The sequence below is a fragment of the Pongo pygmaeus genome, chromosome 6, assembly GCF_028885625.2.
Source record: "Pongo pygmaeus isolate AG05252 chromosome 6, NHGRI_mPonPyg2-v2.0_pri, whole genome shotgun sequence".
NCBI lineage: Eukaryota > Metazoa > Chordata > Mammalia > Primates > Hominidae > Pongo > Pongo pygmaeus.
Window position 1 is genome coordinate 130,280,742 of NC_072379.2, and position 18,286 is coordinate 130,299,027.

At 35.7% G+C, this 18,286-nt stretch overlaps 1 protein-coding gene across 8 annotated transcripts in view; it reads left to right on the forward strand.

The window, feature by feature from the left end:
• MKLN1 (muskelin 1) overlaps positions 1–18,286 on the forward strand; it is a 399,844-nt gene that overhangs the window by 261,115 nt on the left and 120,443 nt on the right. For all 8 annotated transcript variants that reach the window (XM_063667815.1, XM_063667819.1, XM_054495363.2 and 5 more), the window contains one exon: positions 5,525–5,594. In XM_063667815.1, coding sequence (XP_063523885.1) covers positions 5,525–5,594 — 70 coding nt within the window. The remainder of the gene's footprint in view (positions 1–5,524; positions 5,595–18,286) is intronic.

Below are 18,286 nucleotides of genomic sequence, written 5' to 3' on the forward strand. Positions count from 1 at the left end.
TTTGTTGTTGTTGTTGAGACAGAGTTTTGGTCTTGTTGCCCAAGCTGGAGTGCGATTGTGTGATCTCGGCTCACTGCAACCTCTGCCTCCCGGGTTCAAGCGATTCTCCTGCCTCAGGCTCCCAAGTAGCTGGGATTACAGGTGCGTGCCACCATGCCTGGCTAATTTTTTGTATTTTTAGTAGAAACGGGGTTTCACCATGTTAGCCAGGCTGGTCTCAAACTCCTGACCTCAGGTGATCCGCCCGCTTCGGCCTTCCAAAGTGTTGGGATTACAGGCGTGAGCCATGGCGCCCAGCCATGAGATTACTTTTGTATGATATTAGATAGGAGTTAACTTTCTTCTGATGGATATTCAGTTGTGCATCATTTAATAAATGAATTATCATTTCCTGCTGAATTAAAATATCACCTTAATCTGATACTAAATTTCCATCTACACTGGACTCAGTTTCTGGGTTTGTGTTTCTCTGAGCTATTGTTTTTTTCCTATTCCAGTCCTTTCTGTTTTTAATTATGGAGGATTTAAAGTGTTTTTTTTTTTAAAAAAAAGGAATCTTTTTAAAATTAAAGTCTTTAATTCTTACTTTTAAAAAGTGTTTTAAAAGTAATAAGATGATTTCCTGTCACTATTCTTTTTTTTTTTTTTTAGTAAGTTTTCTTAGCCCTTTTTGTATGTTTATTTTTCCATACAAACTTTTTACATTGTATACTCCTTGGGTAAAATTTCGCATACCTCAAATAGTTGGCAGTCAGCAATGCTTGTCTTACGGGTTTTGGTATACCACTTCCTGTGTTAGGTTTCTGTGGGTCACCAGGAGACACCCCTCAGCAATTAGATGGCTTCAACTGACAGGGCGAGTTCTTCTCACCTTTAGGGCAGGTTACTTCTCTTGAAGGTCTTAGTGGGGTAGGGAGATAGCAGATTGTCACAGCAATACTTATGCAGTTGATGCCTGACTCTTAGGGAGAGAAGTATTCAAGGAATTTATGGTTCTTCTGCTAGGGCCAAGCTTTTGTAAGATTCTTAAAGATCTGAGCCTGGCCTCTGTAACCTGATGGGCTCAGGAGAGGTACTTAGTTGGCTTAGTGCTGGGACTGGAGATCAGCAGGAATTATCTTCAAGCTTCTATCTTTCCAAACCCCCTAGGCTAACCTCACTCCGTTTCTGGTCTATATTTTATTTCTTTTTAATTTTCCTTTCAATTTAGTATGAGCTTTAAGTTACAGGTAATCAGTGGGATTAACGTACTGTATCCTTTGGTGAGTCTACCTTAATTTTTTTCTTTTTTGTGTTATTTATTTGTTCATATCATTATCAGATATTTATTAAGTACCTTGTGTATGGCAACATTTAGGCCTGTGAAGATGTATCACCCAGTCCTTGTCTTCTCAGCAGCATTTTGCAAAATTTTTCTTCTCTTTCTTCTTAAAATACTTTCTTCACTTAGTATTTACACTTTCTAGGTTTTCATTTTCTTTATCTTTGGCGTTCTTCGGTTTCTTTTGCTTGATTCTTTTCTTCTGGACCTCCTAAATGATGGACTCCCAGAGCATAATCAATCCTTAAGCTTTTCTTCTGAGCTCTATTTCATTCCCTAAGTCATCTCACTTAATGTTGTGGATTTAAATAGCATTGATACATTGACATCTCTGAAGAGTATGTTTTATTCAGCACTGGTATTTTCCTTGAATTTCAGCCCCAGATAGCCAATTGCCATATCTAATAGGCATGTCAAAATTCACAAGACCAAAACATATTGTAACTGTTTGGCCCCCTTGATTTTGCATTTAGTGGTCCATCTGCTCATTTTTCAGGTTATGACATGGCTCTCTTCCTCATGTTATTGAGGCCTGTTTCTCCTTTACTTTTCTTCATAGTAACATTATTCTTTACCACTACTTACCAATACTTTACATTATAGTTGACATATATAACATATATATATACAGTTAATTTTCCAGATGCTGAGAGCTGTTAATCTCCTATTTTTGGAATCAATTTCTTCTCATATTTACTGTGGTTTTTGCTTTATTTGATTCATTACAACTGACAAATTATGTTACCATCGAATTTCTTTTTTAGAGACAGGGTCTCTCCCTGTTGCCTTCTTGATTTTCTGTCTCAAATAATTTAGAAAGTGTGTGGTATGTTTTTATTTCTGTCTTTGTTTAATTTTAAACTTTAAATAGTATTAATTTTTTTTCCTTTTATCAACTTCAGAAACATTATTCTTTCCTAGGAACTGTGAAAGATGAAGGAACTACCTCACTTCCATGACGTCTAACATTCCCCTCCCCATATTTATTATACTTCATGATTTTTGTGGTTCCAGTGTATCATAGTTATAATGTATTAGGTTTTCCTTCATGCCTTATAACATGTATATCAGTGTGATTTTTAAAAATTCTAGTTCTTTAGCTTGTAATTGTCCTGTAGTCTTTTCAAACTCAGTTCATATCTTCAATCTTCTGTGTTTTCTAATTCATTTTTGGGAAAAAGCTTTTTTTGTGATATGAAAGGAATTTGTGTTAATTTTAGAAAATTTGAAAAAGCACAAAAAAGCACAAAGAAAAAAATCACTTGTAATCTCCCTTTGAGAATTATATTGATAACTTAGTATACATTGTCTTTTCTCCCTGTGTATGAATGTTATTACTTTGCAACACTTGATTCTTTACATACACAGTTAACTACTTTTCCCCTTCACTTACTATGTATTGAACATTTTCCTATGACATTAAAGTCAAGCTGTAGAATACTCAATAATTTACATGGTATTCTGTACAGACGTGTTATAATTTAATCCTCCATTGTTAGTTTATTTACAGCTTGCTCTTCTAAAGTGTGCTTTGTTGAATGTGGATTAGTTATATCCCCTAGGTTTTCTTTTTTTAGATAAAGTTCTAAGAAGTGGAAGAATTCTGAGACTTTAGCATATGGTGATTAAGAGCATGGACTTTGTAGACTGACTGCCTTGGGTTCAAATCCTTACTTAGGTGTATATGTTTAGGCAATTGATCTTTTTCTTTCTTTTCTTTCTTTTCTCCCTTCCCTCCCTTCTTTCTTTTTTTTCTTTTACCTTTTTCCTGCAGTATGTTTCAATTTCTTAAATTTGTATACTTCCAAGATAATGGTTTATACATAGAAAACATTTAGAAGAGTGTCTGGGACTCAAACACAGTCATTGTCATGGTTGTCATCATTTTTATTTAAAGGATGTACATATTTGAAATATTTTTGCTATCAATTAAATTTTTCTCCTGAAAAGTTACATTAATTTGCATTCCTATCAGCAAAATATAAGAGTAACATTTTACCAGCCCTGGCCAACAACTGCTGTTATAATTGTAAAATGTGGTTATTTTTGAGGGTGTGGGACTAATTTTATAGGGACAATATATATGTTTATCTTAATCTCCAATTTTTGAATATTGATTTTGGATTTTTTTGTCTGTTTTCATATGGGGTATTTATATTTAAGTGCTCTTTAAATATTCAAATTTTAATTAGCCCAATGTATTTTATGTTGCCTTTATTTTTTCTAGTTGGCTGTTTGCCTGTTAATTTGATTTTTAGTTGTTTTATGTATTTATGTTTTGCCTTTGTGGAACATGTGTGTAAAGGCAGTTCTTTTCCATACACTGCTTTTTAAAAAAATTCATTAATCTATTTTTGATAATAAGTCTCTTTGTGATGGTATAAATAAATCTATAATTATTAATTACCTTCTCTTTGCCAGTATAGATCTAACTTTTAAAAATAGAATTTTTATTGCAGAATAATTTTAGGTTTATAGAAAAGTTGCAAAGATGGCATAGTTACTATATATGTTGTTTACGCAGTTTTCCCTTGTTGCTGACATCCTGCATTACCATGGTACGTTTGTCACAACTAAGATGTCAACATTGGTACACTACTATTAACTAAATGCCACATTTTATTTGGATTTCACTAGTTTTCCCACAAGTATTCTTTCTCTGATCCAAGATCCCACATTACATTTAGTTGTCATGTTCATTACTCTCCTCTGGTCTGTGAGTTTCTCAGTCTTTCCTTCTTTTTATTATATTGACAGTTTGGAGGAGTACTATTCATTTGTTTCAATGTCTTCCTCTGATGTTTTCCTGCTGGTTAGACTGGGGTTATTTGTATCAATATGGACTCATGGGTATTTTACCGCTTAAATTTTTTTAGCATTGGCCTGTCATTCTCTGTGACCCTTTGACATGATCCATACTGCCCCCTTCCTCTGCCTTTTTAAAAAAACGCTTCTTTTTTTCTTGTGTGAGATGCTCTAGGTTAATCTTCTGTATTCCCTTACCTGGCTCTGGAATCAGCCATTTCTCCAGCTACTCCTGTTTTCTTTTATTGGAGAATGGTATGTGGAAACAAATATCAGGGTGCTGGGTGTGTTTTTGGGTACTGGTGTGTCACTGCTTCTAGTCCCCCTCAGTGGACAGAGTTAGAAAATACTGTTTGTGCACATACACCTGTATAATTATTTATTTGTATTATATTACGGTAAACACAAGTTTGCAGTGACGTTGCTGATTCTAATCCAGTACCACAGGGTTCCCTCCCTCCCCTTGCTTAACTGTAACATCCCCCTACAAAAGTAAGAAACCTGGCTCCCACATTTACCAGCCATTTACTTATTTGTTCAACCCCAGTATGTATGTAACTAGGAATTAACCCATATTCCTTGTGAAAAACAACTTTACCAAATCAAGCAGTGTTTATGTATAGCTCTGCTTGCCTTTAGCCTTACGGTTTCCAGTGAAATCTAAATTACTTATATCAGTTCCTTTTCCACTCGCAGTTCTGCTTTTGATGGTATGCTTAAAAGTGCATCTTATTCCAAAGATGGACTTTATATATGTATAAAAATATATATATTCTATACGATGCATGTATGATATATGTAGTAAATGCATAATGTAACAATATGATTGCATGCAATGTAATGCATGCTACGTATAATATGTATATATGGTATTTTATTTTTAGGTATTTTATTGCTTTATTTTTACCTTGAAGTCTTTTTTTTTTTTTAAAGACAGAGTCTTGCTATGTTGCCCAGGCTGGAGTTGCTATTCACAGACATGATCCATCATAGCACACTGTGGCCTTGAACTCCGGGCCTCAAGTCTTCCTCCAAATAGCTGAGGTTACAGACGTGTGCCACTGCACCCAGCTATTTTTACCTTAAATTCTTAAATATGTATATCTAAGGTTCATTTTGTCACTTAGTGTAAAGTATTAATATAACTTTTTATTTTAAACAAAAGTGCCTTATGAAAAGTCTTGATTTTTCTCTGTTGTTGAAAATACCACCTTTGTCCTATTTTAAAATCTTACATCTACTAGAAGCTTTCTGTGCTTTTCTTACTCTGTTTTGTTTTCTGTTCTTATTCAAGTTCCAAACATTACATAACTTTGTGATAATTTCAGCATCTGGTAGATTATTCCTGTTTTTGTCTATTCATGTTCTCTTAATATTTTAATACTTTCTTTATTCCAGGAACATTTTAGTGGACAAACCAAACGACCAATCTTCAAGATGGTCTTCAGAGAGCAACTATCCTCCCCAGGTAAGATTACATGTATCCCTTAATGCTGTTTAGAAGTCACCATTTAAATAAACACTCAATTGATACTAGTTATCTGGAATCTACTAATAGTTTATTCTCTTTTTGAGATTGTGAGGTAAATTTTTATTTTCTCTATTTTTGCTTGTTTATTAAATTTTGGAAGAATTTTTATCTCATAGGCAAATGTAGTGTGAGATTTGATGAAACATGGACTTTTACTTCTGTCTACCAGAACAGTTACACTCAAGTTATTCTGTAAATGTTTAAGGAAATGTTAGTAAATTGAACTCTGACTCAATGACTACCTTATGGGGAAAATAAACTTAAATAGTTTATTTTATTATAATATTATTATACTTAATATTAAAATAATATTTAAATGGCATCAGGACCATGTGCTAAATTTCTTTTCCCTGGCAAGTAGTGTCTAGGGTTGACTGAATTTAAAATCATTCTTTCAGTTATATGCGTTCAGCATTAATATTTATAATGTATTAGGCACACATATGTCCATATCCTTGAAGAAATTAATGCTCTGGTAGGTAAAACAAATGGGTAAATAATACTTTATTTTTTAATTGTAGTATAATTCATGGAAATATATATATATATATATATATTTTTTTTTTCCTCTTTGCCTACCTATTTGGATCCCCTGGTGTTTACATGTTTTATTGCAAAAGACATGTCTAAAGAATATATATTTATAATTTTTGGGAGCCGCAGTGGCTCAGGCCTGTTGTCCTGGTGCATAAGGAGGCTAGGCTAGGCGTTCGAGGCTAGCCTGGGCAACACAGAAACCTTTGATCTATGTTAAAAAAAAAAAAAAAAAAAAAATGGCCGGGTGCGGTGGCTCATGTGTGTAATCCTAGCACTTTGGGAGGCCGAGACGGGCAGATCACAAGGTCAAGAGATCGAGACCATCCTGGCCAACATGGTAAAACCTTGTCTCTACTAAAAATACAAAAATTAGCTGGGCGTGGTGGCACACGCCTGTACTCCCAGCGACTGGGGAGGCTGAGGCAGGAGAATCGTTTGAACCCAGGAGGCAGAGGTTGCAGTGAGCCAAAATCGCACAACTGCACTCTAGCCTGGTGACAGAGTGAGACTCTGTCTCTTAAAAAAAAAAAAAGAATATATATTTATAATTTTTATATATAATGTAAAGAATAAGATAAATAACCTGTTTATTCATCAACCATGTTTAGAAATGGAAAGTGACTATCTTTTGAAGCCTCCTTTGAGCCCCCTCTTATATCTTTCCTCTAACCCCTCCCCAGTAACTGTAATTGATGTTTTATTAAGCATTTAAAATAATATTCCATAGATATAGCATATAAATATTTTATGATTTAGTTTTTTTGGCTTTGACTTTATAAAAATAAAATATAAATTGATTCAGTCGTTTATAAATTTTCTGTGACTTGCTGTTTTTTAACATGATGTTTATTAATGTTGTTATATGTAATTGTAGTTTGTTCATTTTCACTACCATATAGTATTCCTGTGTATAAATATGCCAAAATGTATTTATCCATTTTGCTGTTGATAGGCATTTAGGCTTTTTACAGTTCTTTGCTATTATGATCCAAGCTGCTGTGAACATTCTTATATGTTGTCTCCTGGTACACATGTGTAAGAGTTTCTTTAAGGTATACATACCTTGGAGTAGAATTGTTGAATTATAGGGTAGGTATATGTGTATTGAACTTTATCAGGTAACAGAAGACTGTTTTACAAAGTAGTTGTAGAATTTATCCTCTTAATGGGTGTTTATGGAAGTTGCTGTTGGTTCAGGTTCTCCTCATCACTTCTGTGGGTGGTTTTTTATATTTTGCCAGTCTAGTGGATTTTTGATTTTAACTCATTGTGGTTATAATTTGCTTTTTCCTATTTACATTAAAATCTCTTTGCATATGTTAATGGACTTACATTGTGTTTTTAATCACGCTTTTCTTGATTCACTTTGTCATTTTACTTAATAATTTTAGTGCTCGAGTTTTGGTATGTTAGTGTTTTTCATTTGATTATTTTTATTTCTTATTAATGATCTTTTTTTCTGAAAAAAAGAAAATTCAGTGATCATAACTGAAACTATGATAACCTTATTATTTTGAAATTGTCTTTATTTGTTATTGGACTATATTTTGAAGGCAGTAGAATTTAATGCTCTTCTTAACTTTTTTGTTTGCTTATTCATTCATTAAAAAATTATTTAGTAAGCATCTATGGAGTGCCAAACTTTAGGTATTTGAATACTGTAGGGAATTAAATATTGTCTCCTCTTGATGAGTGACGGGTATTGCATCAGATACCCTGAAACATTTCAATATGATAAGTCCTATAGTTGAAGTTATCTGAAGTTTTTGTAATGAAGAAGGACTAATTTGTCATGAAAATAAATACCGTGCAATCTAGTTTTCTTCATTGTAGTTATTACTCAAATGTAACTGGGGTTTTCCGTGGCCAGTCTCAAGGGACAACATTTTTGCCAGAAAAGAAAAAATAAAATTGAAAGCAATTTCAATGTTTACTTAGTTGTATAAGAAACTGCCATGTTGGATGGAATGGGTATAGTTTTATTTTTTATTTATTTATTTATTTTTTAGACCGAGTTTTGCTCTTGTCATCCAGGCTGGAGTGCAGTGGCGTAATCTTGGCTCACTGCATCCTCCACCTCCTGGGCTCAAGTGATTCTCCTGCCTCAGCCTCCCGAGTAGCTGGGATTATAGGCATGCACCACCACGCCCAGCTAATTTTTGTATTTTTAGTAGATAATGGGTTTCACCATGTTGGCCAGGCTGACCTTGAACTCCTGACCTCAGGTGATCCACCCACCTTGGCCACCCAAAGTGCTGGGCTTACATGCGTGAACCATCATGCCTGGCCAGCATGTGTATAGTTTTCATGTATAGATATGTAGCAAAGAGTCTTGCACTTCTAGTGGTTGTAAGCTATAATATTTCTTTCCCACTCTTGATCTGAAAGTTCCCAAATGTACTGAATAAAAAATAGATATATCCACGGCCAGACATGGTGGCTCATGCCTATAATGCTAGCACTTTGGGAGGCCAAGACGGGTGGATCACTTGTGCTCAGGAGTTTGAGATCAGTCTGGGCAACATGGTGAAACCCTGTCTCTACAAAAAATACAAAAATTAGTCGGGCATGGTGGCATGTGCCTCTGTAGTCCCAGATACTCAGGAGGCTGAGTTGGGAGGATTGCTTGAACCCAGGAGGTCAAGGCTGCAGTGAGTCGAGATCATGCCACTGCACTCCAGCCTGGGTGACAGAGTGAGAGACTGTCTCAAAAAAAATACACGCACGTGTGCGCACACACACACACACGCACGCACATGCACAAACGAAAGCTGGGACTTTTTTTTTTTTGGAAGCTGGAAGCTTAAAGCAATTCATTCTCAGGATAAGAATGAAACAGAAGAAGTCCCCACCTCCTGGGGACTGTGGAAAGAATTGCATTGACACTCAGTAGAGGAAGGGAAAATGAAGAAGAAAACTCATCTCTGAGAGGTTATAGCTTATGTATTGGTTTTTGTTCACATTTGGTAGTCAGATTCTCATTACTTGACTATCTATGAAACCTTGTGGTATGGTTTTAGTTTAAAGTGATTGCGGATGAATAGTACATTTAAGGTTCTCAGCAGAAGCAAATGCAGATCTTCTCTGAAAATAGTTACCTTTATTTCTAGGCCTCAGGCATTCTCCACAAATCATTATTAAAGGAAATTGAGCAGTAAACACTCAAAGATAACTAAGTATATAGCAGAAAGTAAGATACTTTAAGAACTAGCAGAACAAATAGCAGAACAACCCCTTCCAGAATTTTAGATATTAGAATTAAAATTACTGAAAGATACTGGAATTAAGTCAACTACTTATATTTAAAGAAATAAAATAAATTGGACACTAAAAAGTGATGTGGCAGATTTGAAAAAGAACAAAATAAAACTTCTATAAATGAAAAATATAATAATAAAAGTCAGTTTTGACAAGATTTTCCACTAAGCACAGGTAGAAAAGATGAAATAGAAGTGAAATTTTAAAAAATATTTTTGAAGGTAGTATATTGAAAATAAGGTAGTAAAGAGTCATGGGAATGAATGAGACCTACTATTTGATAGAACAACAGGCTGACTATAGTCAATAATAACTATATATTTTTAAGTAACATAAGGAATGTAGTTGGATTGTTTCTAACTCGAAGGATAAATGTTTGACGTTAGGGGTACTCCATTCTCCATGATGTGCTTATTTCACATTGCATCCCTGTATCAAAACATCTCATGTACCCTGTAAATATATACACCTACTGTGTGCCCACAAAATTTTTTTTCAAAAGTGATGGAGCCAAGATTCAGAAGACTATGGGAATCCAAAAAGAACTACTTTGGGGCCACTTTTCTACTGAGTATCCTAAAGAAGTTCTAAGAGATTAAGAAGCTGAAATAGCACCTTTGACAAACCCCTGGAGCCAGGGAGATATAGATTAGAAGCTAGAACCTGGGGTGTGGTAGGGTGGTAGACTCCTCTTGCTCTGGGTTAAGACCCTGAAGCTATGTCTGAAGAATGAGCATGAACCAGAAATAGTCTGGCCCTCACAGGGAGTGAAGTCCAGTTTCATATCATCTCGGTACTTGAAACTGGATTAAAATAATCAGGAATTGGTAGTATCCCTAGCAATAGACCTACAGTAGAAGATATACTTTTTTAGGAAGCTGATACCCTAGGCATCTAGTTACTTTTAGTTTTTCATATTTGGTGTCTATCAAAATAGAAGGATTTACAGATAATAGGAGTTTCAGATACAAGTCTTAAAATAAGTGCCCTTGCTATGTGAAAGGAAAAAAGGAGATGAAAATTAATATTGAAAATTTTGGCAAAGAACTGAAAACTGTATTAAAAAGGACCAACAAAAAATGAAAAATGCAATACCCAAAATGCAAATTGCATTTATGAGAATAAAATAAGAATGTATGCAAAAGCATTTTCTGAAATTTAGTATACTTTATGTAAAGTAGCAGTATTATTATAGGCAGGTATTGCTAAGAAAATAATTGTTGCCAGTAATATAATATTGCAGATGCAAAAAGTTATTCACTTTTTAGTTTATTCTAATAAGCTGTTACGTGACCTGCTTGTTTCAAATCACTTGAGGATACACATGCTATATAAATTAGTTTTATTTAGTTTTGAATAAGGAGAAACCTTATTTCACTGAATGTTGATGTGTTTTTGAATTCTTCCCATAATCATACGGTAATTGCAAGGATTAGGATACATGTAGTAGCTACTTTGCTGCCCTTAAACTATGGCAAGTATTTTGGTTTCATATACAGTGATTCTGGTTATTCACAGTAGTTATGACCTATAAAGTAGTCATGATCAGTGATTTAGCAAATACTGAACCAATGCTCCTAGAAAAATACAGGGTTAGGTTCCTGTGAGTCTTCGGTTACAATATTTCCATCAGCTAATTAATGTATAATCTTGTCTTAAGTATGTTTCTGTTGAAAGAAACCTTAATATAAGTATTTTTGATTCATTAACATTGAATTCACAGCCAACAGTACTATAACTCATATCATAATGAAGTTTATCTAACACATGTATTTTCTCCATAAGGCATATCATTTACTGAAACTACTTTGGAAGAAGCTTATAATTGCAGTAAAGGAGTTATGATCTAACCCTTATTATGTCAATTAAAAAGACATTTGTAACTGCCTGTACATTTTAACCAACCCTAGAGAGTTTTCACTAGTCATCTTGAAAGACATGTTTTCCATGACAGTATCAGTAACTACTGTAACCACATATATGATGACAGGGAAGGGTGACATTTTATCTTTAAAGCATTTATGGGATTTTCATTCATGCTACATTTACTCTACCACCACAGATGATCCAGAATTAACAGCAATGTTTTCTCATTAAGGTCTCAAAATGTTGCCCCCATCACTGTGAAAATGACTTTAATGTTTTTGTTTATACAAATTACAAATACTAAAAGTGAGAATCAAAAAGGAGATAAAAGCATAAGAAATTTAAAAGAAATTAGAAATCAGCTGAATTCCATCATCCTGACCTCATCACCACCACCACCACCACCACTGCCGTCATTTTGAAGATGATTCAGCTTAACTCTATGCATACACTCACACAGTAACATAATTTATGTAAGTGGAACACCATACATGTTGGTTTTTTAAATGGGAATAACTTTTTAAAAGAAAATAATTGTTTTCTTTTTTTTGTCCTCTCATCTCCTTCTCTCTAGTAACCAATGCTAACAATCAGGTTTGTGCCCATTCATATCTTTATATGGGTTCATTGCATCAAATATTAATTTAAACATGTACATGCATACATCTGTATGTACTCACAAACATACTGTCAAGTGCAAGTGTCGTTATTCAGGTAATAATAGTAGGATCTTGTTACCTACTTGATTTCTATTGTATGAATATCTCACAGTTTGTTTATCCATATACTTGTTGATGAACATTGAATCGTTTTCCAATGTTTGGCTATTATAAAGATGTGCTAAAAATTAATACAGAAGTGGCTGGGTATGGTGGCTCGTGCCTGTAATCCCAGCACTTTGGGAGGTCGAGGCAGGCAGATCACTTGAGGCCAGGAGTTTGAGACCAATCTGGCCACCATGGCGAAACCCCATATCCATAAAATTACAAAAAATTAGCCAGGCATGGTGGCTCATGCCTGTAATCTCAGCTATTTGGGAGGCTGAGGCACAAGAATCACTTGAACCTGGGAGGCGGAGGTTGCAGTGAGCCAGAATCTTGCCACTGCACTCCAGCCAGGGCGACAGACAAGGCGAGACTCTGTCTCCAAAAAAAAAACAAAATTAATATACAAGTCTTTGTGGTTTTAATTTGCATTTTTAAAATGATTAATGATGTTACCATTTTTTGTATGCTTGTTGCTTTCTTGACTGTTTTCTGGTGAAGTGTCTGTTCAAAAGTTTTGTCGTTTTGAAATTTGTTGTTTTCTTATTGTTGAGTTTTGAGAGTTCTCTGTATGTTTTGTATTTAAGTTCTTTATCAGATTTTTATATGATTTGCAAATATTTTCTTTGCATCTGTGGTTTCCCCTTCCTGTTCTCCCCACTCACTGCCCCAGCCTTCCTTCTGTTCCAATATTAGAGGGAATCATCATTAAGCATGATGCTTAGCTATGGATATTTTATTTTATTTTAGAGACGGAGTCTTACTGTGCCTCCCAGGCTGGAGTGCAGTGGTGCGATCTCGGCTCACTGCAGGCTCCGCCCTATAGGTTCATGCCATTCTCCTGTCTCAGCCTCCCAAGTAGCTGGGACTACAGGCGCCCACCACCACGCCCGGCTAATTTTTTGTATTTTTAGTAGAGACAAGGTTTCACCGTGTTAGCCAGGATGGTCTCGATCTCCTGACCTCGTGATCCACCCGCCTTGGCCTCCCAAAGTGCTGGGATTACCGGCATGAGCCACCACACCCGGCCAGCTATGAATATTTTATATATGTCCTGTGTGTGTTTGAGAAAATTTCCTCCTGTTTGAAGTTTTCTGAGAATTTCTAATCCTAAATGGATATTGAATTTTGTTGCTATTGTTCCACACCTTAAAACCTTTTTATGTTTCTCTACTTGTCCTAGAACAGAGTCCAAATTTCTTAATATGGTCACAAATTACAGCTCCTTCCAGCAGAAGGTGCAGTCTCTTCTACCTCATGAGTCTTGGTTGGTCTTGTGATTTTCTTTGACCAACAGAAAAGTCTAAGGAAGTGATATTGCAACTTCTAAGCAAGGCCTATAGAAACTTAGAGATAAATGTGCTTGAGGAAAGCCTATCTAGCTTCTTTGAGGTTGAAAGCCCAATCCCAGTTAACCCCAGCCTTCCCATTCCCCACTCCAATTAAGCCCAGTCCCCTAGCCACTCCATCAGCTTAATACAACTACATGAATGAATCCAGGAGCTACCAATGGAAAAGCTGTCTAGCAAACCCACAGAATCATGAGAAATCATGAACCACTGTTGTTTTAAGACACTGGAGTGATTTATTACATAACCTCAGATATATATAGATATAAAATCTGGACTTTTCTAGTCTCATTTTTGTACTTCCTGTCTCTTTGCCAGTTCTTTCCATCACAGTAAATGATATCACCACTTACCCTGTTATTCACGTCAGAAACTATGTCGTCATCCTTAATGCCTCCCTCTTTTTCCCCTGCATCCAATCTGTCACCAAATCCCATCAATTGTTTCTCCAAAATGTGTGTCAAAACTGTCTACTGTTGTCCATCTCCACACTATTTTAGTCCAAGTCTCCTTCATCTCACCTCTTTCCTGAGTTTATTGTGACAGCATCCTAACTGGTGTGCCAGTTCTTTTAATCCGCTCTCTGTAATGCACATTGTGTGCATATGTGTGTGTAATGTTAATCAGATCATAGCTTTTTATTGTGCTTAATAGATCCCATTGCATTTATAATTCAAACTTCATGTAATTGCACGAACTGCATGATCTGGTGACTGCCTCCTCTTCATTTTCAACACATACCATTTTTTGCCCTGTCTACTAGGCTGCAACCACACTGGCATTTTAACAGCAGTACCTAGAACTAATTTTCATAAGCATTCATTACTTTTTTTTTTTTTTTTTTGCCTTGCTGGCTCTGTGTAGTAGATTGAATGGTCTCTCCCCCAACCCCCACCCCTACCAAGATATGTGACATCTCAGAATGTGACCTTATTTGGAATAAAGTGTTAGTAAATGTAATTAAGGTAGGGATCTTGAGGTGAGAGCATCTTTGATTAGTGTAGGCTATAAATCCAATGACAAGTGTCCTTCCTAGACACAGATACAGGGAAGAAAGCCATGTGAAGATGGGTGGCAGAGATAGGAGTTACGCTGTCACAAGCCAGAAAAAAAATCAAGAGCCACCAGATACTGGAAGAGGCAAAGAAGGTTCCTTTTCTGAGATCCTTTGAAGGGAGCATGGTACTGCTGACACTGTAATTTAAGACTTCAGGCCTCCAGAACTATGAGAAAGTAAATTTCTGTTGTTTTAAAGCCATTGATTTGTTATAATTTGTTATGGAAACCCAAGGAAACTAATACACCCTATCTCAACACTGCGCTCCAGCCTTGGCAACACAGTGAGACACTGTCTTAAGAAAAAAGGAAGAGTTGGAAAAAATGGAAGTTGAAAAACTTATCAATAAAGTTAAAATGTGATTCATACATTTAAAAATTTACCTACAATGGGCCGGGTGTGGTGGCGCATGCCTGTAATCCCAGCACTTTGGGAGGCTGAGGCGGGAGGTTCACAAGGTCAGGAGATCGAGACCATCCTGGCTAACACGGTGAAACCCTGTCTCTACTAAAAATACAAAAAATTAGCCGGGTGTGGTGGAGGACGCCCGTAGTCCCAGCTACTCAGGAGGCTGAGGCAGGAGAATGGCGTGAACCTGGGAGGCAGAGCTTGCAGTGAGCCAAGATCGCACCACTGCACTCCAGCCTGGGTGACAGAGTGAGACTCCATCTCAAAAAAAAAAAAAAAACAATTTACCTACAGTGTTCTTCACTCAGACCATTATGTTTTACTTTAGATTACTCTGGATTTTTATTTTATTTTTAATAACAAAAATTCTGTTGATATTTGGTTATTAATACTACTATATATGTACAAACAGATGCTTTCCATTGGTTTTAGGGGTTTAGTATATGGGATAATGGATAGTGTACAACAATCTGTATAAAGGCCCATTTTTACTGTTATAGTTACAGTGCTATACCTAGCTAAATGAATTGTCAGGGAAAGGTGATGTCTAAGACTTAAAAGGATGACTGAAGAGTGAGAGGAAGGGGGATACAGGGGTGGAGGGAGTGTGAGTTAATAAAAAAGATAGATGTGAATATCAACCTATATTATCTATTGAATGTGCAAAGATAAAGAGTGTGAATATCTACCTATATCGTCTGTTCAGTATGCAATTGTATTCTTAAAGAAACTTTGAATTACCAAAAGACACATTACTACACTTATTAATTTGATAGGGATAAAAAAAGGTTAATGACTAGAGAATATCAATTTCAATTTTCCTATGGCAATGTAATAAAGAAGTTTTAATAGCTACTTAAAGTGTAAATGGTATGTAAATGTAAACAGTCTTTATAAAGTAGTGGTTAAAGCTTTGGTCTGCTGGGGTCAGTGAATCAGTAGAAATGCTTTTAGCTTCAACTAACAGAAGGTTCTGTTACAGTGGATTAAACAAATAGGTTTTCTGGTTGTTATTCCCTGCGTAAGAAAACTAGAGAAGATTACATTACTAATTTACAGAAAATAAACATTGGGGTGGGGGGTATAGTCAGCAAAATCCAGACTGTGGGAAAGTCTTAAGGACAAACAACCCAGTTTCTTCAGCAAAAAATTTAAAGGGGGGAAAAATGCCATTGAGAGACACCAATGTTTTAAAAGTTACTTAAGAGATATGTTAACCAATCATAATTCATGAGCCTTATTTGGACTTCAAACTAGAAAAACCATTTTTTTAATTAGACAATTGTGGATTTGTGAACACTGACAGGATTTTTTGATGCCATTATATTAAGGAGCTGCTGTTACTTTTTTCTGGTATATAACAGTATCATGAATATTTTTTAAGTCTGTGTCTTGTGGAGAAACATACTAAAATATGTACAGTTAATATGGCTGGAATTTATATAGATTAAAGTGGCTGTGAATGAAAAAATAAAACTGGAGGTAGGTGGCTGCTGATGAGATTTGAATGGCTCACTAATGGTTGTTATCTTTGAGATTCTCTTGGCCATTTCTCTTCATGGTTGCACAGTGATTGTTGCAGTTGTAACTGTTCATATAGCAAAGAGGCAGAAGAAGTAGCAGCATTTGTTTCAGAAAGCAAAACTTAACCCATTACAAACTGCTGCTTGCATCTCTTTGACCTTTGTCATATGTCTACCCTTGCCTGGAGGGTATCTAGGAAGAACTAGGCTGGGAATGGAAGTTGGGTCAGCCAACCAGCAGTGTAAGCCAGAGGCAGATGACTGAGTTTTGATCTGAACTCTGTCATTTATTAGCTGTGTAACTGTATTTCTTCATCTGTGAAATGAGGATGAAGAGAGTAACCCGTGTTCATATATTCCTCCCACTACTACTACTACTACTGCTACTACTATGAATGAGCTAATGCATGTAAAAGTCACAGCAATGTGCCAGATAAGAAGTTAGTGCTCACAAAATGTTAGCGTTATTTTCATTGCCATTCTTATCACCACCAGCTTAATTCTTTTTTTATTGAGGTAAAATTCACACATAATATAAAGTTAGCCATTTTAAAGTGTATAATTCAGTGACATTTAGTGCATTTACAGAATTGAGCAACTATCACCTCCATCTAGTTCCAAAATATTTTCATTGTCCACAAAGAAACTTCATATACCCAGTAAGGAGTATCTCCTTTTCTATCTCAGCCCAGTTTTTGACAACCACTAATCTGCTTTATGCCTCTATGCATTTACTTGTTCTGGGTACAAAAGGTATCTGACTTTTTTCACTTAGTATGTTTTTGAGGTTAATCCAGGTTGTAGTGTGTGTCAGTGTGCATTCCTTATGGCAGAATACTACATTGCATGGAAATACTGTAGTTTGGCCATTCATCAGTTGACGGACATTTGGGTTGTTTCCACCTTTTGGCTATTGTGAACAGTACCCCTGTGAGCATTCATATACAACTGGTTGTGTGTATACCTTTTTTTTCTCACTTCATTTGGGTTTATACCTAGGAGTGGACATTCTTGTTCATGTAGTAATTCTGTTTAACTTTTTGAGGCACTGCCAAATGATTTTCCACAGTATGTGTACCGTTTTACATTCCTGCCAGCAATGCATGAGAGTTCCAGTTTCTTTACATCTTTGTCAACACTTACGGTTTTGCATTTTTAAATTATTATTATTATTATTGCCATCCTAGTGGATGTGAAATGGTATTTTGTGGTTTGGATTTACATTTTCCTGGTGACTAATGATGTTAAGCATCTTTTCATGTGCCTGTTGGCCATTTGTTTACTTTCTTTGGAGAAAGGGCTATTCAGGTCCTTTATCTGTTTTTAAATTGGGTTGTTTGTCTTTTTGTTGTTAAATTGTAAGGGCATTTTTAATATATTCCGGATACCAGACTCTTATCAGATATATGATTTGCAAATATTTCTCCCATTCTATAGGGTGTCTTTTCACTTTCTTGATAGTATCCTTTGACACTAAAGTTTTGGTTTTGATGAAATCCAATTTATTTTATTTTGTTTGTACTTTTGCTGTCATATCTAAGAATCCGTTGCCAAATCCAGAGTCATGAAGATTTGCCTGTAGTTTTTGTCTAAGATGTTTAAAGTTTTAGCTCTTACATTTAGGTCTTCAGTCTTTTTTTTTTTTGAGCTAGAGTCTTGCTCTGTTATCCAAGCTAGAGTGCAATGGCGTGATCTTGGCTCACTGCAACCTCCGCCTCTAGGGTTCAAGCAATTCTCCTGCCTCAGCCTCCTGAGTAGCTAGGATTACAGGTGACCGCCACCATACCCGGCTAATTTTTGTATTTTTAGTAAAAACGGGGTTTCACCATGTTGGCCAGGCTGGTCTTGAACCCCTGACCTTCTGATC